This window comes from Atractosteus spatula, chromosome 2 (assembly GCF_055471065.1).
Source record: "Atractosteus spatula isolate fAtrSpa1 chromosome 2, fAtrSpa1.hap1, whole genome shotgun sequence".
NCBI classification, from domain to species: Eukaryota; Metazoa; Chordata; class Actinopteri; order Semionotiformes; family Lepisosteidae; genus Atractosteus; species Atractosteus spatula.
The window spans coordinates 55364971-55390306 of NC_142707.1; the positions used below are offsets into that span (position 1 = coordinate 55364971).

General features: G+C 41.1%; 3 protein-coding genes across 10 annotated transcripts in view; 1 reads left to right on the forward strand and 2 right to left on the reverse strand.

Moving 5' to 3' along the window:
* cnsta (consortin, connexin sorting protein a) overlaps positions 1–6860 on the reverse strand; it is a 53644-nt gene extending 46784 nt beyond the window's left edge. For 4 of the 7 annotated variants that reach the window (XM_088906532.1, XM_088906521.1, XM_088906505.1 and 1 more), the window contains exon 1: positions 6720–6814. The gene's annotated coding sequence lies outside the window, so the exon portion shown is untranslated. Of the gene's footprint in view, positions 1–6719 lie in introns of all 7 variants that reach the window. The other 3 variants (XM_088906548.1, XM_088906540.1, XM_088906514.1) reach the window with 1 other exon arrangement.
* A 3121-nt stretch (positions 6861–9981) lies between these two features.
* tfb2m (transcription factor B2, mitochondrial) lies at positions 9982–18276 on the reverse strand. Of its 2 annotated transcripts, none has more exons than XM_088906665.1 (9): positions 18116–18276; positions 15501–15908; positions 15110–15201; positions 14588–14741; positions 13915–14063; positions 13238–13327; positions 12626–12688; positions 12193–12341; positions 9982–11247 (listed from the first exon to the last, which is right to left on the reverse strand). In XM_088906665.1, the coding sequence occupies exons 2-9, from the start codon at positions 15901–15903 to the stop codon at positions 11058–11060; spliced, it is 1290 nt and encodes a 429-aa protein (XP_088762791.1). In that variant the 5' UTR covers positions 15904–15908; positions 18116–18276; the 3' UTR covers positions 9982–11057. The 2 variants fall into 2 exon arrangements, with proteins under 2 accessions (XP_088762791.1, XP_088762800.1); XM_088906674.1 differs by lacking the exon at positions 18116–18276 and adding an exon at positions 16997–17084.
* A 493-nt stretch (positions 18277–18769) lies between these two features.
* smyd3 (SET and MYND domain containing 3) overlaps positions 18770–25336 on the forward strand; it is a 344242-nt gene continuing 337675 nt past the window's right edge. Inside the window, exon 1 of the mRNA XM_088908819.1 lies at positions 18770–18958. Coding sequence (XP_088764945.1) covers positions 18798–18958 — 161 coding nt within the window. The 5' untranslated portion in view covers positions 18770–18797. The remainder of the gene's footprint in view (positions 18959–25336) is intronic.

The window sequence follows — 25336 nt, forward strand, 5'->3', positions numbered from 1 at the left end:
AAGGAGGAAACACAAAGTCTTTTAAACAAGCAAACAGAGAACAAGAGAAAATCAAATTAATCTAGCATTTACTATTGTGTTTCCATTTATATATTTACTCAGAGGACAGTGGTTTTTGAAACCTCAGTTGTCTTGTTATATTTATGTTACCCTAAATGCAGCCAATAAAATTCATATTCAAGCACTTGCTTTTGAAAAAGTGAAAATAAAATGTTGCTTCTAGCATTTAAAAGAACTTAAAAAGTTGAGCTCTCACCCAAAATTACTGTAACTCATGGGAACCTTGACACCTGGCCGGTGCTGAAGATGAAGGTTTATTAATCCCTCAACTGAAGACATTAGCTCTTTCAAAGCCAATTTCTTCTTGTGCTCTGATGGAGATCCAAAGAGATCCAAAGGGAAATACAATAAGGTCTTTTTCTTTTTATGGAAATAATAAAAACCATGTATTTCTCAGACCTCATTATTTAGGGCAGACCTCAGACCTGACTGAATTCTCACAGATGTGCCCAATTAAGTCCAAAAATAAACCGAGAATCACAAGCACTCATAATAGTTGAGTCACAACTGGAAACAGCATACTAGTGTCCAGCAAATGTCTTCATGCTCTGAAAGCAACTAAGCAATGAGAAAAAATCCTTATACAAACAAATTCAGGACTAAAACTACAAATGTGTCATACATTTGCAGGTGTTATTGTGACATCCATTAAATTTCTGATAAACTCTATACTTACAGTATTATATTGAATAGTGCTGTTTTATTATGAAGAACACATAATAACTATTTGAATAAATATACATTTCTGGGTATGCTGAATTAAAAAAAGTTAGTCTAGTTTTCAATAACTCCTGTGACGTGGCAATGGTGAACCAGCATTTAACAGCTTACGGTCTTTTGCAGAAGTATTTACCTCCTACCAGTATTATCCCATTGTGTTGAGCTCCAAAGAATGCAAACATTTTCTGAATACTTCTAATCAAAACCTGAATGGTCAAACTGAACACGTTTATATGTCAAAGTATTTAAATGTAAGCAAAAACTGCAAAGAAGAATAAAAAGCAAAACGTGTCGTTGGTGATGTTTAACATCTTTCACCTATGGAAGTGTTCAGTTTTTTAGCTGTTTGACTGCCATATATTTTTCTTGGTTATCAATATGAGACACATGACATTAAATTACTGTTTTGTCATATTAACTCCAAATGTAGTATCTTTCTAGCAAGCATACCACTAACATCTGACACACTGTCATTCTTGAATATACCAAGATGAATACATGACTAATATTATGTTCTCACACGAACTGAGAATTTTTTCTGTCTTGGCAATTACTAAACCAACTGAATTGTAACTGAGCACATTTTTAATCAGAAACAAAGCTGATTGTAATCTGCTCCTCAAAAAAATCAGTGATGAATTCTGTTCAAGGACAGTTTAGCCAATTAACTCCAAATGTGGTAGGAATCATTCTAGTGACAATGCAGTAACAATAATACAGTTTAAGTGGGCTCCTGGCTAACCTGCATTTGAAGCCCAACTATCCATTTCGTTTCTAAAAATCAGTCTAAAATCATATTGCGAAAGTCTACATTGACTGACTTTAAATCTTGGTTTCATCACACCCTCACCTTCTTCAGAAGGGAACCTCACACTGGGTGCTTAACAGCTTAGCAAAATACAATTCTTAACACAAGCTGGTCTTTTAAAATCTGTTTGACCACAACTGTGGCAGATATCAGTCTAGTGGCAATGGAACACTTTACCCCAGAAAAGGAGCATTTTGGTGTTGGACACTCAGATTTTTCTAGAAACGTTCTCTTGGGCATTTCTCAGTAGGCTGGACTCAAAAAATGTTTAAAAATGTATTTTTAAACATTCAACTACTCTTGTGACATAGCAATGGCAAAACAAAACTAACCAAAATGTTTTAACTATGATAAATGTTCCTTGACTCAGACTAGATGCTTCAGTATAATTATGTTAAGCATCTTGTTCTCTATATAATGAATGGGGCCTTCAAAAAAATAAATATCAGAAGCCCCTAAATCAGTTTTGAAACCAAGTTACCAAACCAAGTGACAACTTGTATATAAACTCTAGAACAACTATTCACTTCATGGGGGGTCATGATCTGAAGATCTTTTAAGTATTTTAAGAATAAGCCTTCCACAAATTTCCAGAAACACACCCAAATAACCACAGAAAGATCTTATTCAGCTTTACAAACAAAATGTTTTGGTTTCTGTTGGTTTTGTGAAAGGGAATACAGAATGATACTTACTAGATTTTTTAGATCACTGACCAAACAGCATTTGAAGAAGAGTTGTCGGTGTTTCGACGAGCAGGTGAATTGTTATGGGTGACGTGTTGCTGCAAGATTCGAGCTAGAATTCAGAGGCAGGTTTAAGTGTGATGAAACGTATCATGTTTCAAATAAATTGGTCTGTCAGTTCTTGATATTTTGAAGGTTGAGAACAAAATGGTAGCTAAGCAGCCATCCTGGTTCCACACAGGAATCCCATTTCATCGTATGTTAACTATACAACTGTCACAAGAATGATAGCTATGAAGCTGGGAATTAATTGGACAAATGTTTCCTTCTAAAGAAAAATAACTTCTCACACACAAAATCATACAAATTAAACTTAAAAAAGTCATCCTGGAGATGAATGGTCATTGTAAATCTAAACAGTGCAGTTTAGTGCAGCAATTTGAAACCACTGCCTCAATCAAATCCATTTTAGCAAGGCAACAAACTTAGTAAATGATAGCATTTGTTGAAAAGTGTTATAGTTCTTTCATGATGATTAATTGTATTCAATTAGCTTCCATGTTTAACCTTTAGTGTTACTATTACTATATATCAATAATAAAGGATACCAAACCACAAGTCTAACGTTTCTATTGTAGCTCGTAAACAACTGTATGAGAAGAGAAACAACCAGCCACTAGCAGGCGTGGCTGTTTGTTCCAAAAAGTTAAGAATCCAACACATCAGGTTTCTTTGGACATATAGTATGAGGTAATCTTCACAATGTTAACTGCTGACAAGAGCTTGAGATTTCGAGAACTGCTTTGACCCTCCTTTCATGCCATTTTTGCAAAATATTTGAACATGCTTTTTCAAACAGTACTACAGCTTTTATAGAGTGCTTAATGTTTTCAACCCATCCTTCCATGTCATAATATTTATTGTGTCATAATTAACAGGCCCTGAAGCACAACCTAAACATAATATACCCTACCTTAATCAAATATTATATATGGAATATATATATATATATTACAGTCTTCTAACATTTGCTTGTGCAAAACATTCATACATGTGCAGTTTCAGTAATCATGTGGAAATAATTTAAGCATTAGGGCACAGTTCAGGGGCCTGTGGATTCATGTAGGAGTGCTAATAAAATACAATTGCAGCCATTTTTGGTGCAAATAATATTAACTTAAAAGCACTTAAGACACTGAGGTTGCTAAGCAGACTACACATAAATGGAATTTAGTAACAGAATAGTAGAAGCATAAGGTGGTTCAGAGGTGTAGTAAAACTCTGTTTCCATACCAATGAAGGCATTTCAATGAATGAGTTATTTCAGTAGATTTGAATAGGAATAGTGCTGCAATACCATGGTCTCTGTTCTGTGACAACTGCAAGTATCTGAATAAAAATGGCTGACCTGGCACAAACATGTTCAAACTCTTGAGTGTCGCAGTCACATGCTGGGACAGCTGCAGGAGACCTCTGGTCAAAAATGGCCTGGATAGCTGCGTCAAGGTGCCAGCTTGCAGCACAATAACATGAGACCACACGGTGCCAAGCACACTCGTGAGTCACCGAGTTTAAGGCACTGAGGGTGAGAGCTGCAGAATCACAGTCGTGACCTGGCACCCTAGTCATTTCTCTCTCTTCAGACCCTGTAATAATACCCTTCCCACAAACAATCTGAACTGAACCATGAAGTAAGCCCAGCAGTTAAGTCTTGGCATCTGTATCATGGTGGGATACCATATTATTCATCAGCCATATTATTTGTTGTACCAGTTGCAACATACAAGTAAATGCATTAGGACAGGAGCTGTAGTTATCTTATTCAATGAAATCATCCATCCATTTTCTAATCACTTCCTCCAATCCATGGTCGTGAGGCAGCTGGCGCCCATAATGGCAAACCATGGGCGGAGGCAGGGTACACCCTGGACAAGAAGCCAGTCCACTGCAGGGCACACACAGACACAGATGTTTACATACTCACACCAGGGTGCGTTTTCCCAGAAGCCAGCTGACCTACAGTACCAGTATGTTTTTAGACTGTGGGATAAAACTGAAGCACCTAGAGGAAACCTTCATAAACAGGGAGAAAACATACAAAGCCACGCAGCTTGAACCCAGGGACCCAGCACTGCAAGGCACAGCACTGAGCTACTGTGCCACCCCATTGAAATACTCTTCATACAATAATGCACTCATGTCCACCCATGAAAACACTTTCTGGGTGAGGTAAATTAAGCAGTTGTTATATAAACATGAGCAACAGGTTTAAAGGCCAATGACACACGATTATGATGTATATAAACTGTTATTACGTATATACTGAACAAACTTGTTTCTGTTCTGCACAGTACTGTTGTCCTGTTTTGTTTTCTCTCTGACCCATATTTTCTAACTGACAGGATATGATGTGTTGCTCCCATGAAACTTTCTGCTTCCATAAACCCTAGTCCCGGATGCTCCACACATCACCATGAAGTCAACAAGTTCTAACAAGTTGGAACAATTTCAGACATTTTTTAATAAGTAATTTAAAGATCATTTGACACCAAAATCTGAGTACTCTTCAGCTCCAAAAGGAGCTCGATTTAATTGAGGAGATTATGTGTCTAATTCATTAATAGGTTATATCTGCTCCCAGTGTTTAGAAACAGGTGACCCATAAGAAGGACCGAGTTTGTAGAGCCTTTTGATGTGTAGATGGACATTCTAAATACATTTATAGCACTGGTGTGGAAGTCCAGTGGGAATGTCTGAATGCTTCAATTCAGGATGAAATAAGTTGAAAGTAGTAGCCCCCAGGAGATGTGGTATACCGTAGTGGGTTAGCCTCTGGACTCACACCTTGAGTGTAGTACGTCCACTAGTTCACCCAGCTGTATAAGTGGGACCCCGGTATTATTGGGGAGTAATCCCTGCGACAGACTGACATCCCATCCATGGGGAGTCACATGCTCTAGTCCACTTCAATTTATGGAAGTCCTGCCCTGATGATCTGCTGTAGGTTTGTGGGAGTATGGAACAAGCAACCCAGCCATGTGGTTGAAGCCGATAATAGTAGTTAATAATTCCTTATACTTATATAGCGCTTTTCTGAACACTCCACTCAAAGCGCTTTACAGGTAATGGGGACTCTCCTCCACCACTACCAGTGTGCAGCCCCACCTGGATGATGTGATGGCAGCCAAAGTGTGCTAGAACGCTCAACATACACCAGCTATCAGTGGGGAGGAGAAAAGAATGATGAAGCTGGTTCAGAGATGGGGATTATTAGGAGGCCATGAATGGTAAAGGCCAATTTTGACCAGGATGCCAGGGTAACACCCCTACTCTTTTTGAGGAATACCCTGGGATTTTTAATGATCACAGATGTCAGGACTTTGGTTTTACGTCTCATCCGAAGGACAGCGTCTTTAACAGTAAAGTGTCCCCATCACTATACTGGGGCATTAGGACCCACACAGATTGCAGGGTGAGTTCCCACCACAGGCCCCACTAACATCTTTTCCAGCAGGAACACTACTTTTTCCCAGGAGGTCTCCCATCCAGGTACTGACGAGGCTCACACCTGCTGAGTTTCAGTGGGCTGCCAGTTGTGAGTTACAGGGTGACATGGCTGCTGGTAGTCTAGTTTCTTTTAACAAACGGCAGAATTGGATTCTTGGGTTAATGAACCGCTGTCAAATGGGTTAGGTGGGCCAAATAGCCTCCTCTCATTTTTAACCTTTGTATGTTCTTATGAAATAACATTGTATGCAATCCAGATATTTAAACAAACCTATTCGCAGTATGTGTATTTGCCCTTCTCTTTGTGTACACGGATTAAACTGTAAACTGGGAACTTCGAGAGACATTTATATGATTTACGAAACTAAATATAAAAGATCAGTTTCTCTAAAACAGGAGATACTAACCATACAGTACCTTTGCATCTATTGTCGTCTAACACGACATTCATCACTATGTTACAGTTTTCAACGTCATAGTGGAGTACGATGAACTACACAGTAATGCGCAGCGGAGAGTAATCTTCCTGACTGTACTGTAGCGACAGCGATGGTAACGATAACGATACAGTGCTTTTACAGGCTCACCTCTGACACAGCCAGACCAAGTTTTGATCTTTATTACAAGGTGAAGGTGACAAACCAACATTTCAAATGTTTAAAAAGAGCGGAATATAACTCAGCTTTGTATTACGATACACCGCAGTCTTAAAGGAGCAATGCGGACAATCTCTAGGTCTTACATCGCTTATCCGTTGTAACGATTCGATGTCACCTTTTACAGAACCCGTCATGTACTGAATCCAATGCATTTAGTACAGGATTGATGTTGTGCTATTACGCGTTTCTGCGATGCTAAACATCAATATACCATGGATAATAGAAAAACGAGTCCAGAATGAAGTTACTCCTCGAATATGAACCTAAAGCTTTACTTACGCTTGTGACGGATTCAGTGGATTTGTTTCACCGGCTGTTCATTTCCAGGGACAGGAGCTTTGCAGGAATTGACATCTGGCGTTGTGCTGTCGCGCTTCCTGCTGTTCCGTGTCTCTATCCGGGCATTCTCAACACAGCACTGCACTGCACTGCTGCTCTCCGGGCTTCACCTACACGTTTCTGGAGCGGGCGGGTGCCATCTTCTGGACCGACTGACTCAACTCACACAGTAACCATACCACGCAGTTCGAGAAAATCCTTCAGTATTACCTAGTATCCTCATGCGGTGTCGCAGTCTTCCAGGTGAACAAACCTGACCTATTTGTACTGTGAGCGAGGGCATGTACTTTCAGTTTTTAGCAGCAGACTTTCTGTGCGGTACGATGGAAGAGACAGAGGGAGAAAGGTTTTCGAAATACGGTACAATATTATTGTGTGCACTAATATTTGTATGCATCCAAACCTTATACTCACTTCTCTATAAAGCCTGTAGGTTATCTTCACAGGGGTGATTCATTCTCTATTCATAAAAAAAATCTTTAAAAATATGAAAGAATTGACACAGAAACATATATTTCTAAAATACATCACAGATGTTGATATCATGGACAATCCATTGACCTGTATTGTCCAGTCTAGATGTTGAAAACGGTAACATTAGAGTGTATCTACGGTTGTTAAAGAAAAACACACCAAGTTGTATTTTGAGATTATTACAGAAATACCAAAGATGTAATTTAATGCAATATTTAATAACAGAACCTATAATTATTATATAGGTATTATTTATAATATAATACCAAATGAAATGTTATTACAGCATTTAAGAATATACTTTAGGCCTACTGGAATATTGTCAGTACTGCGCATGATACAGATGGCAAAGTCCCCTATTGCCATTCATCTGCAAGTGAGAAGGAGCACTCCATAAACAACCTGAATCTGAAGGAGCAAATAGTTTTTTTCAGGATATTCCACCCATCAGTTCATTGCATGTTCATTAGAATATAGTGAACAGTTTTTGAGAATAAACAGCTCTTAGTCACCTGAAAATAATCTTATTTGGTAAGTCCGTTTCTATTTGTTTTCAGAGTAAAGTGTCACTGGGGGCCAAATCAGGGGAATTATGCTGGAAAATTTAGTTTTCAAAAACCACACTCCCTGATGGCAGCCTGAAAGACTGAGCACAGAGATGCCAAATGATATTTTATGCTCACAAGTACAGAATGATATATGCAGCAGTGTGCAAAAACATCAACTACACATACAGAAAGGGAAATGAGGAGCTAAAGGGGGTTTCTTATGAAAACGTGTTAATGTTGACGTTTACATCCTCAGACAATATGTGGAAACAAATAAAAAGGCAAACAAAGTACATGTATATATACTGTATACAGTAGTTAACAGTGCAGATTTTAAATCAAGGGATGCTGTATTAAAATTGTCTAAAACACTTTTAAGGCTTGATTTAGAGTATTGTATACAATTTTGGTCACCACATTATGGAAAAGATATTGCTGCTCTGGAATCAATCCAGAAAAGAGTAACCAGTACATTTCAGGACTTAAGGGAATGTCCTGGACTGACAGACAGAAGGAATCAAACCTTTTGAGTGCTGCACTAAGACTAGGGGGGGCTGATACGAATATTCAAAATTCACAAAGTAGTATGGAACAAGCTGCCCTGCCATGTTGTTTAAGCCAATAATCCTACGATTAATTAACCACTAACAACAGGTAGATAGGAATGGCAGACTCTCATCTTTAACCTTTCTTATGTTCTTATGAAATAACATTGTACTTACACTATGCAGGTATTTAAACAAACCTATTCACAGTAAGTATGTGTATTTGCCCTTCTCTTTTAAATATCCAACATTTAAAAAAAAGGGTGAATTTGATCCTTGGATCAATTAACTACTAAGTATGAAGTTGGCTTGATGGGCCAGATGACTTTCTCTTACTTGTAAGCTTTCTTAAGTTCTTAATTTCAAAATCAAGAAAACCATGTTGCCTCACCCCCCCCCCCCAAATAAAAACAGTGACAAACAACCTGAACAGGTGCACAACACTTTGGAAAATTTAGAAATTACATTGTTTTCAGATGCCTGCAGAGATTTTGCTACAGTGGCACATTTCCAAACTTGTGTGAAACAAAAGTTCATAATTCTCTCCAGGAAGCTTTACTAGTGCTGGGGTTTAGCATATGATGACGTGCTTAAGAGTACACTAGTATAAAATAAAAGTTGAATTTATTTCTATAATAAAAAATTAAATCTCTTCTGTTTCCTTTTTGCCTTCACAATAAATGGCCCAAATTAATTATGATAAAGATAAGATCACTTTATTAGCCATTTACAATTTCTTGCATTAGGAATTTGTCTTTTCACATACCCCAGCTTGCTCTCCATGAGACACACAGGCACACAGACGGGGAGAGAGAAGCTTGGGGTCAGAGTGCAGGGTCAGCCATTTATACAGCACCCCTGGAGCAGATGGGGTTTAGGGCCTTACTCAGGGGCCCAATAGAGTAGGATTCCTCTGCCAGCTGCGGAATTTGAACCGGCAACCTTCTAGCCACAGGCGCAGAGCCTTAGCCACAGTGCCACCACTCTGCCCAAGGGAATGATGCTTCTGTATCAGAATGTGTGCTAACTGAGGGAGTGATGTTACAGTATATTTCCAGTAGTGGACACAGAATTTAACCGGATGTAGGTCTGGACTTTATCATATGTTGATTAGTATGTGGAATACATCACCCAAAGATTTTATTTTAAAAATATTATTTGTGCTGAACACTACACGTCTTGCCCGGATACATTCCTGGGCACAAAGGAATGTCCTGCGCTGAGAGGAAAAAATACCTGCATCTTCTACCAGAGATGACAATGAGGAAACCTGCTTCAAATTTTCAAAATGTTCAAATGACTGACTAAGTCAGCCCTATGGACTTCTTCAGTAGCGAAGGTGAAGCACATTGGGGGTAATGCCTTTGACCTTCAAGAAATGGCTGACAAAATCCTTGGATCAATTATGTACTGAAAAAACAAACACAAATATGCAAGATAGGCTGAATGGCCTTATCTCCTTTGTAACTATTCTGACGTGTTTATATAGAACTCTAGGACCATTAAGATTCTAAAATGTGCACACAAATACTGTCTCATTTATCAACCAACATAAGGACACAAAAGGTGTCCAAGCCATTGTTTAAGCCTTTGTTTTTTTCCTTCATTTTATAAACAGAAACACAAATCAAGAGATTAGAAAAGGACTTCAGGACTTTCATTAAATACATTGATTGTACAAATTATTCTGTGGAAAAATATACAAGTAAATACAACATCATCTTTAGTTTGTACACAGAATATAATGTTTCAGTGAAAATCAAATAGTTCTTATGAAACGTAAAGGATTACATACCACATTTTTTACAATGTCTTTTTGTAGGCCTTAAAGTTTCTGGAATAAGGACGGCATAAATTAACAATTTCGTACCACAGGTGAATCATTTTTGTATGATTGAAAAGAAAGTGTCTTAAATTCTGACAGTTGCTAAGTATGGGGACATTCTATGGGAGGTCAATTGATTCCACAATAGTTTTCTACATTCATTAGAACAGGTATTAAAAGATACACTTTCTACATATGTACAGATAATTCCATATAACTGAAGAAATTCTCAGTTTTGTGACTGAAATCAGCCCTGCATTAAAAATGGCATTACAGTTCTTGGCTTCAACATGATTTCCACTTACATTTCACATGTCTTATGGTGTACACCAAATAAAAATAAATGACAAGTTGCATGATCTTTTACATTTTCAAAATTTACACAATTATGAGTAAATTTATGTTGGGTGGTATTTAATACTTTTTTAGTTTTTGTAAGTATTATAATCATGCACTCAGCATTTGTTTCACCAAGCTCTAAAAGCTGTATGCATGTTCACTTTGTGGTTAGACTGTAAAACATTCCATATTCTTTTTATAAGCCTCAGGGTTGTTACCCACATCATTCAAAGCACTGTCACCAACAGGTTTTGCCCATGGAAAACAAAATGGAAGAAGGCAGTGAACCTTGCCTTTGCAGCAGCTCTGCTAATTTCTTTCTTCTTCGAAAAGGAATAAAAGACATGCAGTATGCAGGTCTCGTAGTGAAGCCTACTCTGGTACCACAGTTTAAGGACAGCCTGATCACTGAAGATGAAAGTAATCGTCTTCTCACGGCACAGTGCAATAAAGAGTAAAGAGTAGAACACAGTAGAACACAGCATAAATTAAGGTTTACATTTTGTCGCACTGCACCATGGAGGTCTCGTCAGGGGGAATGCTGCAGCTACTGAAACCCTGTGTTCTGGGTATTTTCCAGGATTTCTTCATATAACCAGCTCTGTGCAAACTCCTCTGAATGCTCCATAGCTTCAAAGAGTTTCTTATATTCCTCTGGATACAAATGGCCTGTGAGAATGTCCTCTGGCAATTCCATCTGCAATAGCAACTTCTGTCCAGTCCCAGGGCTCCAGGAGCTGCAAAAAAAAGTTTGATTAGGTGGGTAACATATTTCCGTGCGGCTAAGCCTGTAGAACAAAACGTGGAAAATGAAGGTAGTCTGCTGGATTTTGGACTCAAAAAGTCCAAACACTCCAGTAACTGGTTCTATGTAACAACATTATAAACACATCCCAAGGTATCCAACATCTCACAGAAGACACATGACTGGTTCACTCCAACCTGCTGTCTTGTATGTTTTGGTTTGACAGAATGCACCAGAGAAGCCAAGTGAAGTGCATCTCCATGTTGTTTATTACTCTCATGGACAATACATTAGAAAAGAAATGAAAAGGAACATGAAGTTTACAGCTGTATGCAAAATGCAAAGGCACATTAGGGAGCCACATCATTATCCACTCTGATATGTTTAGTGCATACATCAACACAACTACATATGTATTGTTTCTGAAAATATGTATGTTATTACTTAATAATAACACCATACATGGTAATTTCTTTATTCATGTTGTTACTGAGCCTATTTCAGTAATTTCCAGCATCGTTAAGACAGATATTCACTACGGTATTAATAGAAGCTTATCCCTATTTTAGAGTAATGTCTTTGAGAGAAATAGAGCCCATTATAACCACTTGTGCATGTGGAGGCTTCAGAGCTTCGAGCATCTCCATGTATCTTTACTGAGACACCCTGCTTCAAAGTTTAGCCTTGCTACATAAGACAGAGCTCAGCACTATCACAATAACACCCACTGCCACAGAAAGTGCTCTAGCATTAAGATATATATCGATAAGAAAACAACTAAGGTGAACTTTTGGATTTACCAGTGCCTTTTCATAAATGTCAAATTATTAACAAAAATCACATCTATCCTGATCTATATCACTACCACCCATTGAGAAACATTTCAGTCAGGCAGCTTAAAACCTGCTTTAACATCCAAAATCTGCACTGCACTTACTTCAGCCTGTCAACCAGCTTTGCTTTGCGTTTGGCCAGACACTGCTTGATCATCATGACGAGAGTGGCCCCGGTGGAGGTGGTCAATGTATCTGTGAACAGCTCTCTGCGCGGGGTCATCCTCACCAGGCACAAGTGATCATTTGTCAGCTGGTTATTGGGAATAAAAGTCACTGCTGTAACAGGGCAACTGGAATGATGATGCACAGTCTCGTAACAAATAATCAGAAGCTTTTGGGGATAACTGTGTGCAAGTAACTGATAATTATGCACTTTATTAGGTTAAAGGTGTCAATATTTTAACAGGTAAAATAAAACCTGTAAGATTTAAAAATGAGCAGCCCCCAGCACTTTCCACAGTTGGCGGTGACCTATATCTTTGCAGTAGAAAAGAAAGAAAAAATTGACACTATCAGGTGCAAAGAAGGACTTACAGAGCTCCTTGGTATCGCAAGTCCACCATGCTTAGATGTGGTAACAAAAGAAGACCAAGGTTCCTACAAGTAAAAGTGAAATACAATGAATGGTTTGTTGAGCCACAGAATGGTTTTGATTATACCTAATTCAAGGGAACTTCTGTTCAATACATTTATTCATACAAATATTAATGTGTGTTTACTCCTTTCAAATATCTCATTTTTAACAGAAGACGCAATACTCTGCAAATTGTTGCAAAAGGAAATCTCAGCCTGTTTGTCAACTCAAAATACATTTCATTCTGCAAAAGAAAGATTGATTTTCAACAGCTAAAAATTCTCCTGTAAAGTCAAAGTGACTGGGGATCCTCCTGTCAGAATCATCTTTAGAATTAATAAATACTTCTATGGTCACTGATCAAGTAGAGACCAATTAAAAGAGACACAAAGTGTCTTACAAAATCCATTTGCTAACTGCTTGAAGTGTCTTACAGCCTTGCCTGTAGTTCTAGTGGGGATCTAGGCTGTGGCGTTTGTATAAAGTATAAAGAAACCATTCTGCTGTAAGATGTGTTTTCCTATCTGCTTTACTGAGATTGTCCACTAGTGAGCTATAAAAACATGGCTTACTTTGTGCAGAAGTTGGATGTCACAAGCCATCTGCCAAAGACAACCTAAAGCTAGATAGCTCTTCATGTCTCCAGGAGAGGCAACCATTTTCTAAATTAAATAACACAAAAGAAAAAAACAACAAAGATAAATCCTTTCATTCTGCCACAGTTCTGAAAAAGCAAATTCTATAATTTAGGACATGACACTTGTGAGATACTGTAATGCATCTAATTTTCCTTATACACCATTCTGCTTGAAGTATTTACCATAAATCACCATAAACATATTTTTTATGAGTATTAACATTTTCAACACCTTGTTTGGATAGATAAAAAATGCAGAATCAAACTTGACCTGATTACTTTAAGTTAATCTGATTACTGTTAAAAAACATTCTAAATTAGTCATAATATTTTTAGAATACCTTTTTTTCCCCGCCATAAAGCACCAGAATGCAAAACCTAAATATCACCTTACATCTGAGCCATGAGGAAAGTGAAGAGCAAAAGACAAATGGTAACCTTCTTGACAGAAATGTCTCGTACTCTCAATTCTGCTTCTTGTTTCACCTAACTTTACCTTTGCATCCTTGTACACTTGGCCTTCGGATTAATCGCAGGCAACACACGAGCAGGCTATTGAAAAACTGTTAATGTGCCCCCAGTGCAAAAGCCCTCCTGCGAGTGCACACCCACCGTGTATTCCTTCTCACTGATGAACATGATCAGCTCCACCCTGCCGAAGCGGAACACCGAGAGGCGCTCGTACAGGGCGTAGATGAGCTTCCACAGCATGCTCCTCTCATTCCTCTGGGCGAAAATCCCAACCACTTTGACGGGCACATCTACAAAACAAAACATCAGGGTTCCAAAGGCAAGTATGACCTTTTCCACCAGCACAGAATCGGTTTGGTTTTCAATTGCACACGTTTGTTTTTATTCTAGCCAGCAGTTTTGATTTTTATGGTTCTTTGACAGCAGAAGATGGCATCCTTCCGAAAATGAAAGTCATTTTAAATACAGAGGTTCAGGTAGGTAGCTGCGTCAGCATGTGCAGGCTGCAAAGGAAGAGGCAAAGGTTTTCTTTTGCTTTCAGCATGAAATAAAGAGACGAAACGCTGTGTATCTTTTCAGCATAGAATAAGCTTTTACCTGCTCATTTTAATTACAGTGTATAAATAAACTCATGGCCACAAATACAGAAATAATGTGAAAACTACTCCAGAATTCCTCCGACTGTAGCATCAATTATATGCAAATTGTAAAATAAAAATCATGTCTAGGTACAAATACCTAGATCCTAGAGTGTTACTTTTGAAACTAATAACTTTACATAATTCATTTTCAGTTACACGATGGCAAACCACACCTGCAGTCCAAGGAACCTGAGAGATGCCTAGGTCATTGAAGAGTTTCTCCGAATACATAGCTGGTGGCTTCATGGAGCCCTGGCCGATAGGATCAAGCTTGAAGAAGTCACAGTGCACCACCTCCAGCTGCCCATCCAAACTGTTCTCCAGGGCCTGCACACACAGCACTCGTTACCCCTCAGAAATAATCTGCACACTTATATGCTTTAAATAAACTTGAAAAGAATGGTTTAACACCTAGTATCAGCTCGTAAAAAAAGAATTTCTATTTTGATAAAAAACATTCATTAATTTCCCAACCACTTTATGCAATGCAGGGAGTCGGAGCCTATCCCAGCAGGCATAGGGTGCAAGGCAGGATACACCCCAGCACAGTAGTTTTGCCTTCTGCCTCCGAGTGCTGGGGCCCTGGGTTAAATTCCTGAGGTGTTATCTGTGTGGAGATTATACTGTATGTTCTCCCCATGTTTATGTGGGTTTCCTCCAGGTGGTTCAGCAGGGGTGGAAGATACAATCTTTACCTGCAGGTCTGGAAGAAATTGCTTATCACTTTCAAGAGCGATCACTCTCTGTGCTCCAGAGTTGAGCAATGTTCGGGTTAGGACTCCAGGGCCTAAACACACAAAAAAACAAAGAAAAACCTTCCAGGAGCAGCAGACAGGAAGAGCTTCAGAAACAAAAATAATTAAGGCATACTACGTTACAGAATGCAACCAAGTCAAACATCAATAAGAGAAAAATTTTCTTTGTAAGACAGACTTAAAGTACCTAAATACAGACACAACACAGACCTAAACCTACAAAAAATTCCATCTAGACAAAAAAAAAAGGAGTCTGATAAGGGTTCCTTTGTAGTGCAGCCTTTTCCCTCTCATCGTCAAATGCTAGACAGAAAGACACACTTAGACCTACCAGGGTTGCATTCAAAGAGGACTGCTCTGCTGTCGGCCAGGTCACCCTCCAGCTCGTCGGCCACCAGCCGGGCCAGTGCAGGGTCCACGATGAACCGGCGGAGCGTGCGGCAAGCCAGCGCTTTCTTCGTGTGCTCCTCCACCTCGCCCACGTCCAGGAAGTCGTATCTCGACAGCGGCCTGCACTGGCCCTTCGAGGAGAGGGCCACGGCGGACAGGTTTCTCTGCGTCAGGCTGTGGCAGTGGGAGGGTTTCTCGGGCTGTGGCTGAGCCTGTGGCTTCAGTGTCCCTCCAGCGAAGGGGGCGGCATCGATGGAGTAGGCCCGCACCACCCGAGAGGGGCGCACCTGACCGCGAGCGGCCCGCACGGCCCACACCACAAGCCTGTAACTCTGCGTGGCCATGACAGCTGAGTGAGGGAATAAAAAAAAAACTTACTCAGCATCCCAAAGGGTCAGCAAAATGTTTTCGCAACAGTATTTCTATCTTATAGTATTGATGGTGTAAAGTTATTTAATTGTTAACCTTATACTCAGAATCCCCAGTGCCATAATACACCTGTGGTTTGTTATGCATTCATTTCACACGTATGTTTTTTTTAACATATTATTGCCCTAAACTCTCATTTTACAGATTTTCAATGATTCATGCCAAAAAAACCAAACTCCAGAAACCACCCCTGCCTGAACAAACTCCATGCTGACAGTGTCAATGAACCCACTGAACCCAGGGCACCACTGCAGTGAGGCTACAGTGCTAACCTCTGTGCCGCCATGATATAAAACCAAAAAAAAAAATCCATCAAGTGAGCTACAGCGTGAAACAAGTCTTAAAAATGAAATTTAATAAAAAAGGATTCGCAAAGAAAACAACAGTAACAGGAACAGTGTTGTGTTCAACACCTTTCACCACCCACCACTAACAATAGTCTTGCCTTCACTTTTTACCCAGAAATTGATGAGCATTAACAAACACTTAGGTTAAAAATGCTTAGTACAGCTACAGACATCTGTTACATAAATGTGTAAAATTGTTTTAAGAGTTTAAACTTCTGGTTGGGAGAGGACCCAGAATGCACCACTCCTGCAATTTACATTCTTTCTTGTGGAGAAATACAGCGTCTTTCAGGAACACATCCCCCATGTAAACTGAGAACTGTCTGATCCAGGGGGCCATCAAACTGAAAAGCCGTCTAACTACTGTTCATCCCCACCATCAAAAGAGGGTGTATGTCATCATCATCATCGAGCTTTGTAACACACAGAAACATGAGGCACATTTTCACACAAAGAGCTGTAGAACAAGTTATTCAGCCATGCTGTTGTGGCCGCCAGACACTTGGCACGGATTGGTTCTAATGTCTAAACGATCTGTGTTTTGCGGCACTGGTATGGACCAATGAAGAATGCTTCAACAGTGAGAGCCTTAACCTGAGGTCAGTATCAGTGTGTCTTTGGGCTGTGGGAGGAAACCCATGTGAACACGAGGAGAACATACCTACTCCATGCAGACAGCACCCCAGGAACTGAACCCAGGGCCCCAGAGCTGCGAGGCAGCAATTCTAACCACTCTGCCAACAAACTGGCTCTTCTTAAATATTCATTCACAATTCATCTTCAAGTCAAACAAAATAGAACAAATACAAAAAACATACAAAAAAGGTGAAAGAGGAGCTCATTTAACTTTGAAAACAATTTGTGCTTTTAGAAGAGAGGGGGAAAATATATTTTTCATTCTAAAGGAACCCAAAGTACTTGACATATAGGACGAAACCCGCTTCACCCACCACTGAAGAGCAGCGCTCACCTGGCCGGTGCGTGGCTGCTGCTCTGCCGCCGCGGCCCCACCACAACCCCACAGCAGGTGGAGGTGGAAACGTGGAAAACTGTTTCACACACTGAATTACCGCGAAAATTTAGGAAGGCTGGACCGTGCCAGAACAGCAAGACAGCAATGTAAACACCATTTAACACCCCGATTCCTGCCAACAGTGTCACGATTCGTATGTTTAAAGAACAAGTAGGCAAGACCTCTGCATAACGTCTCCCCCAAAAAACGGCACCTAGACTATACTGGTTACATTAGGTTGTTGAAATCCTACTTGATTGCAGAATAACAGGGTCAAGCGTGGAAAAAATGTTACTTTTGAGTTCGAGATTTGTAAAAGACACCAACCTTACACTCGTTCCGTGGCTTGGATAGTTTAAAAATTGCCTGATTAGTTAGCTCCTGTGTGCTGAGTTCAAATGAAAAATGTATCTGCTAATTTAAATGGCCAGATAAAACAATTCACACAACCACATGGCGCAGAGCACTCTCGACTCCTCCTGTGCACTACATTTTCCATTTCCTCAACAGCGTACTGTAGTTTCAAGAACAACAGTGTAAAACACCTCGATTTTCTAGTGGAGACCGAGCATTGGCGTGGATATGAATTTTGTGACAAAATTCTGTTGATCGTACTAAAACTGAGAACCAACTTGTGATGTAACGTTTTCAGTAGCGAATACAGTACTGCTGTCTTGGTTCAGGAGCATACTACGATGAGACATGAGGCAAATTAAATATTCTACTGAATTTTCACTTATATGCACACAAAATGTGTAAACACGATACCTTATTTGGTTTTGTCGCGCCTAGATTTCCCCTCCTCCACGTTTTCTCACAGAAAGCATGGATACATTGCTACGATGTCCTAAGACACCAAACGGTGACATTGAGCAAGTATGAAGCTCAACTCTCGCCGTGTTACACAGATGTCGAAACTGTGAGTCAATGCAAGCGACGAGTACAGGGGCTTTATGGGTGTTGTAGTTTTTTTTGTCCTACGCAATTAGGGAACGAAGTGTGCAGAAACCACACCACCAACGCAAAAACTGCGCAAATCAGAAAGATACGTCTTCTGTATTATTATTATTATTCGAGGTGAATGTCATCGTCTCCCAGGGTATGCTAGCTAAGTGAATTTTAAAAGGTCAAAGCCACCCACACGACAAGTTAGGGAATTTAAGAAAAACAAGCACGCAAAAATGAGCATACATCAATTTATACAGACATTTTCACTGGATTAGCATCAAACTGGAAAGTCTGCCTGAGTTTTAGCAATAACGTACAGTAATTTCGTTCATTGGCAGTCTTGGACAGAAGAAGTCGCTCTCACGGATTAAAAAAAAAAATCCCCCGTTCACGTGACAATGTCTGCTCCCTGTGCGGCCTCAGCGGCTCGCGAAAGTTTATTCCTGCGCGAGCTCCAGTCCCCGGTTCGCTCTTCTCTCCAATCGGCGCGGCTCGCGCGGTCATGGCGCGGAGACTCGAGCGGTTCCGCAGCCCAGGAAGGGGCCGCGGGCTCCGGGCGCTCGCCCCGCTCGGGCCCGGGCAGCTGCTGTACACGGCCGAGCCCTTCGCCTGCACGGTTTCCACGAGAGGAAGAGGCTCCACCTGCGAGAGCTGCTTTTCCAGGTAATACATGCAGATACCACCTCGCACCTTAGAAGTAACTAATGCTTTTTTTTCCAAATAAGAATGCGTTTTTATTTGATTTGGAGCTCCGTGCGGATGGAGTGGAGTAAAAGTCGTATTTGGGAAATGCTGCCAATCTGTTTTTTTTAATGCCGCAGATCTTTTTTTGCGCGTTGCATCCACATTGCCTGCGATACATTTTTATTTACTTTATTCTTTATCTTATCTTATTCCCATCCAGCTTTATTCTCACAATTATTTCTGTAATTATTTACGATTATTTTAATGAAATGTTATTCAATTGTATTTAGAAAAGGAGGTAAGGATGAAAGTTGTATTTTCCACTGAGGGATACGTGTGCTGTCACCGGAGCGCACTTCGAATAGCGGACGGTGAGCAAGAATTATGAAGTATGAAGATGCTGGTTACTGAGTTATTGGACCAGCAATATGCTACGTTATTACAACGTTTAACTGAATCATATACTGTACTGTACGAATTTCATCAGGTTTCAGACAAAGGTCTTGTTGTTTCTGATGCATATTAAACTTTATAATGTACAGCTTTTAAATCTTAGGTGCTACATAATTGTCTAGTTGTCGCCACCAAATGGTTATAATTTGCGGTGCGAGTGGCTCTCTGAGATGACTATAAACGAGCTGAGCGTTGCTTGTGTTGTGGAATTAGAAGATTGTGCTGCTCTGCTCCAGTGAAAGCGCATCTTGTCACGGTGATGTGCTGAGCACAAAATAGCACATAACGATTTTAGACGTCGGGTTTTTTATTGTAAATTACACCATCCCGTATTTAAAAGGTTACCGAGCAGTTGCATTGCTCTTCATTTCCACAAATTATCAGCATAAAAAGGCAACTGTTTTAAGTTGGGTTAACGGGAATAAAAATGGTTGTGGTTTAAATGTTCGCTAGCTGGATGTACAGCATAATGGGTAAATCCTCCAAAAGGCCTACAGTACGGTCAGTGAATTAACCAGTTAATTTCACTTGGTTCTTACTTCACCTACAATACTTTTCACTTGCCAGAGACGTGATAAACTGTGTAATTAGGCGGTTGTTTTAAGCAATCTTTTTTGCTTTTGAGGAGGACTGATAGCCATGTGTCTGGAGTCCTGCCGCCCTCCTGTGCGTGTGAGAATCTGGGGGCTGTGCAGGTACAGGACAGCCGGTTTTAGGAGTGTGTGCCTTCTAAACTCATTTTTGAGGTCATTTTGTTTTTGTGGGAAAAAAACGCAGGTTTGCAAATACTGGAATTGTCTAAAGTTCTAACGAAAAACTGGGAAGATAGTAATAATAATGTTAGATATGAAACGTGCGTTATTTTTTTTCTGCCTTTCATTCCTAAGAAGGACACAAACTGCTTCCTGACGTGAACGTCAATGGGGAATCTTTCACACTGCGCCGGCGGGGGAGATGGGATGAGTTTTGCGCTAGGAGCAGGGATTCTTTTCTTCTGCTTTCTTTGAAACGCAAGTGTGCGGAGGTGCCCGTTCAGAGCTGTAGTACTGTGTGAGCGGCCGTGACAGCCGATGGAACGAGCTTTCGCGCTCGCACACCAGTTAGGCTGCCGTGAGCTGCACTGGCCGGCGGAGGGAGCTCTTGGCTTTCCCGCCTGAGCGTCTCCCGGACCAGGTCCTGGCGCCTTTCCTGGGCCGGGGGCTGAGGGCGACGGCCTGGCTCGCCATCGCTGACGAGACCAAGGCCCCCCTCAGCCACCGAGAGGCCCCGGGTGGAGGTCCCAGCTGAGAGCCTCCAGCGGGCCGGCGCTACCCCCCGAGGGCCTACTGGAGCGGAGCGGAGTGGAGATAAAGGTGCTGGCCGGCCTGGGTTGCCGCACCCTGACCGCAGAGCCGGCCTGGGCTATCTGGAGGAACAGGGGTCAGCGCTGCCGGTCAGCGCTGTGTGGCAGGTAGAAGCGATTCATGGTAATTTCTGAGGCCGTTCAGTTTAAGGGTCTTCTTTTGTATTTATTTCAGAGCATGTATTACTATTGCTTGCTCTATTACCCAATAGGGTCGTTAATAAATAGTCATCTACTGGTGTGCTTAATAATCTCTGTCTTGGAAATCGCACTTTAACTGTACAGGCTTTTAGAGTTGTATCCAGTTCTTAAAGGGTTGTTTTGGGCAAAAAAAGGACACCCTCAGCTCAAATGCTGTCAGACTGTATGATAGTGTGGCCAGTGGCTAGTGTTAAAAATAATGTAATATAATGTTGGCTTTGCAGTCACTTATGCTAAAATCAAATAAGCATTGTTGAAATGTACAACGTGTTCCTGCACATACTGTTTTGTGTTTGGAGCTGTTACAGATTACCGGACATGCTTGTAAAAGATATTCATGTTATAATGACGGGTCTCTCTGTTCAGCCTATGAGTATGTGATTGTACAGTGCCAGTCACAATATGCTGTAATGGATTTTGGCTTTCATTTCTTACAGGGCTGTGTAGCTTCACAAAATTGTAGCCTTCACTGTGAATTTCCTATTTATAGTTAACAATGCAGTGTTGTGTTCTTTAGTTGAAGTTGATCAACAAAGACTTCTTTTTTTGCCTGTAATTCCACTCTTCTTGGAATATAAAAGAGCCAGATTCCTTCAGAATATGAACATGCGGGCTCTTGAGAGGCACAGCCAGAAAAGGATATTGCTCAGAATGGCAGATGAGACCTGGGTTGTCACAAGCTGTGACCTGGGTTTCCCAAGAAGTAGTGCTTGGCAGAGCTCTGTTCCACTTTAGGTATTAGTCATCCAGAGCCCTCTCTGCTGTTTGGGGAAAATGGCTTGTTCCTGGGACTTACTGAATGCCTGCAAGCCTACAGGTGAGAGACGGGCTGCTCCTCCATTTGGGGAGTTACAGAAGTTTTAGCACTGCAGAGCCTATCGCCTCTTGATAAGTAAACTTTCCGATAGATGGGTGTGTTGTGGAAGCACCTCTTTATTCTTCCTGTGTAGTATAACAGGAGTTGTAGCTCCTATAAACCCTGACTTTTAGAACTATCTGTGATTTCAGGTTTGGTGGGAATGTAATAATTCAAAATCACTACTGTAAGCACTCTTGCTTATTATATGGCATTGCAAAAAGAAACATTTTGCATCCACTCGATTGACTGGCTGAGGAATGTGTATACATTTCTGAAGTCTGATTTAGGGGAAGTCTGTTCAGCAATGTCACAGTTGAAATAAAGCCTGCACTTACGTGAAACATGTGACATGGAGCCATCCTAACAGTCACCTGTCCTCCTGTGTTTGTCCATAGATCAGTCCGTGGAAGCACAGACCTCCTCAGAAGACAGGATACTTTAAGGATGTGGTAAAAGAGGAGGTGGATGCTTCATCTCTATCTGAATACAGACTCTGAACCTCTTAAACGCTTAAATGCTCTAGGCTTTGGCTTGGAGTCGAAAGGAGTTTTTCCTATTGTGATCCAGCCTGGGTGTCTCCTTTCCCAGTAGCACCAGCCCCCTGAAACAGCACCAGGATCAACTGAAGTGAAAAAATCAGCTGGCTGTTCCGAGCCTCTTTATTGCCCGATAGAGGCTGCTGCCACAGCTATTGCAGGATATGAGCATCTGAGCCCTTTAACTGCATTTGGCGCAATGAGGCACCTGTCCCTGTTAGTCAAGGGAGCCAGAACGGATCATCCAGATCTTCTACCACTTCTGGCCGAGCCCTGTCCTCCAGGAGTGCCGGCTCTTCCGTGTGTGTGGGAGGATCATCCTTGACTGCGTCAGGAGTTTGCTCTGCTGTTTTTGAGATGGTGTCCAAGATGCTGCCTTGGGCTGAATGGAGTCCAGGCCTGTGTTGATCGTGTGACAGACTGCACGTTGATGATCCATCGGGATCTGATCCGGACCCGTGTCCTGTTGGAGAGAATGGTGACGGCTCTGGAGAGCAGGGAAGGGTTTTCATCCTCGTCCAGGGAAGCATTCCCAGGCAAACGCACTTCCAGACACCAGTAACCCTTCCCAGTTGTCTCAGACAGATCTGAAGCCTCTCCTCTGCAACATGAGAAGAAGGGAAAAAGTGCCTCTCTTGAAATCCTATCGGTGACTATCGGCAAAAATGGAGTTCCCCAAAACCAGTGTTAATAGGGTTTATTTAAGCTTTTCTAGTGTGGATAAGGCTGTTGTGCCATTGAGGCAGACAGATGAACTGCAATATTGAGCTTAAAAACTGCAAAATGATTTCAAACGGAGGTAATCAATTCCAGAGATAAATGGATTTCCAAATTCATTGCTGACAATGTGTTTTGGCAGGCAGGACAATGATGGACAGTGAAGGTTTTTGTTGTTTTTTTGCTTTATAAACATGTGAAGGCTGACCTCTATAATACTGTAATTTCAACATCTTCATCTTCTGCTGTTTGTTCGTGGGTCCATGCGAATCTTAAATCTTTGTTGCTTTGCCTTGTGTTAACTTTGGAAACACCTCTGTTAAATGCCCGACAGCAGGTTTGGTCAAACCATTCATTTGCAAGTTTCATGCAGCCTCCGTCTAGCTCAGGTGTGGCAGATGGCGAAATGGTGGGTGACTCATGCTGCTCTGCTCAAGAAAGGAAATAGAAATCGTAAATAGTATAGGTGATAACTATATCCTTCTGTAAAAATATACTGAGTGCTCAATTTCTTTTGTGCAGAACTTGTGCAAGTCTGAAGGATTTATTCAGGTTTTTAAATGCAAATATTAAACAAATATGGGTCAAATAGTCTTGAAGGCTTTGGGTAAAAACAATACACACTGTCTAAAATGAAATAAATTAAGAAATTACCGTATATGCTGTGACGGGCTGGCTCCCTGTTGGGGGTGTACCCTGCCTTGTGCTTGTTTCTTGTCAGGATAGGCTCTACGTCACGACCCTGTTTTGGATAAAGCAGTTAGCGGTAAAGTGGATGGATGGATTATCAGCTACTGTATGACCTCCCTGAGCATTACCGCAATGCTGGCAGCACTGGGGCACAGCCCCACAGCGGTATATGCAGGGGCTGTGCTGTGATGACCCCTTTGCCTTCCCCGTGAGTTCTGCCTCTCTTCCTCTGCAGCTGCAGCCTGCTGGCAAAGGTTAACTGATTACAGGTGGCTTGAGCAGTGCAATAGTCAGCCTAATGCTCAGCATGACTTCTGCCAAGCCTGGCAGTGCAAAAGGGTATTAATAAATGAATAAAACTCCACTGCTCCACTGCTTTTTCAAGGCAGCAATTCAGATTTTTTCTTGCCTACAGCAGATGAATTTATCCCTGAGCTGTCAACATGTTATCCCCAAATGGTCTCTGAGTATTCAGGTCATTTTCATGCATAGGGAGAGCTCTCCCCTTCTACACATACACACATTATTTCATCAGCTCTTTTGGGCAATTGTGACTCGCCTGACATGGCAAACACAGAGCCTCTGATGTTTGTGTGCAATTCCACCACTTGGAAAAACAAAATAGTTTTGTTTTAGTATTTTGGAACAAAATAATTCCAAGGACTATTAAAACTCAAACAATCGACTGCTCACTGTTAAAAATGTAGATTATGTTTCCAATAAACTACAATTAAGAAGCATTTAGTTGTATTTTCCGTGTACTTCAATGTGAAAAGAACAATTCCTTAAATTTTGCGTTCTGTCACTTGTTTATGCGTTTGCTTCTCCCAGTCATTGCACAACGACACGTTTAATGCGTTAATGGACCACGGTCTCATTTGAGTGCGTCGTTAATCTTACGTGATAGTCTGTCGATGGGGGAGTGGTAGCATGGTGTAGATATTTTTTGTCGAAGCGAGTTTCCTGATTTTCAGATTGGGGAATCTTTACGGCGAAAAAGGCGGATGAAGAGGAAAACCAAGGCTCAGAGGAAGGTCTGGCTCTCGTGGACAGGAGCAGGAATCCTGTGTGCAAAACGTCTATGAAATATTTGGCGGCGTTTTATTTCCGGGAGCTCTTTATCATTTGGCTTCAGTGCGTGTGGGCACTTGGCTGCAGGCGAGTGTGTCTGTCAGTGTGCTGCACTTGGGTTTGTTGGTGTTTGTCATTGCTGGAGCTCCAGCTGTTTTTATACCGGCTCACATGGTCTGTTGATGGCAGCCCAGCTATTTCAAAGGACTCTTCAGCTTGCAGAACTTCTTTTTCTGATTTTTCTAGTTGGCATTGTAGACAACAATTGTGCTTTAAATATAACTCGGACACCTTCAGCAAATGTAGGTAACTGGTCTTCTCATCTATAGCTACTTTTAGCATGCATCGCCATGCAGATTTTGGTATATGCAGCATGAGTTCCCTCAATGTTTTTCCACTTTGTCAAGCATGTTCTGCTGTTACATTTTTTTATAACCTGTAAATGGTGTTCACTTTCTTATTTCCCCTGGTCATGAAGATCGCCTGTT

What these genes read in the sequence shown, in the direction of transcription:
- tfb2m (XM_088906665.1), bottom strand. Translation starts at nt 15,903, where the DNA reads ATGGCCACGCAGAGTTACAGGCTTGTGGTGTGGGCCGTGCGGGCCGCT. An exon ending in TCAGGTTCCTTGGACTGCAG is followed by an intron (nt 14,064 to 14,587) that starts GTGTGGTTTGCC and finishes TTTGTTTTGTAG; the next exon opens with ATGTGCCCGTCAAAGTGGTT. An exon ending in AAGCTGGTTGACAGGCTGAA is followed by an intron (nt 11,248 to 12,192) that starts GTAAGTGCAGTG and finishes TTTTTTTTGCAG; the next exon opens with CTCCTGGAGCCCTGGGACTG.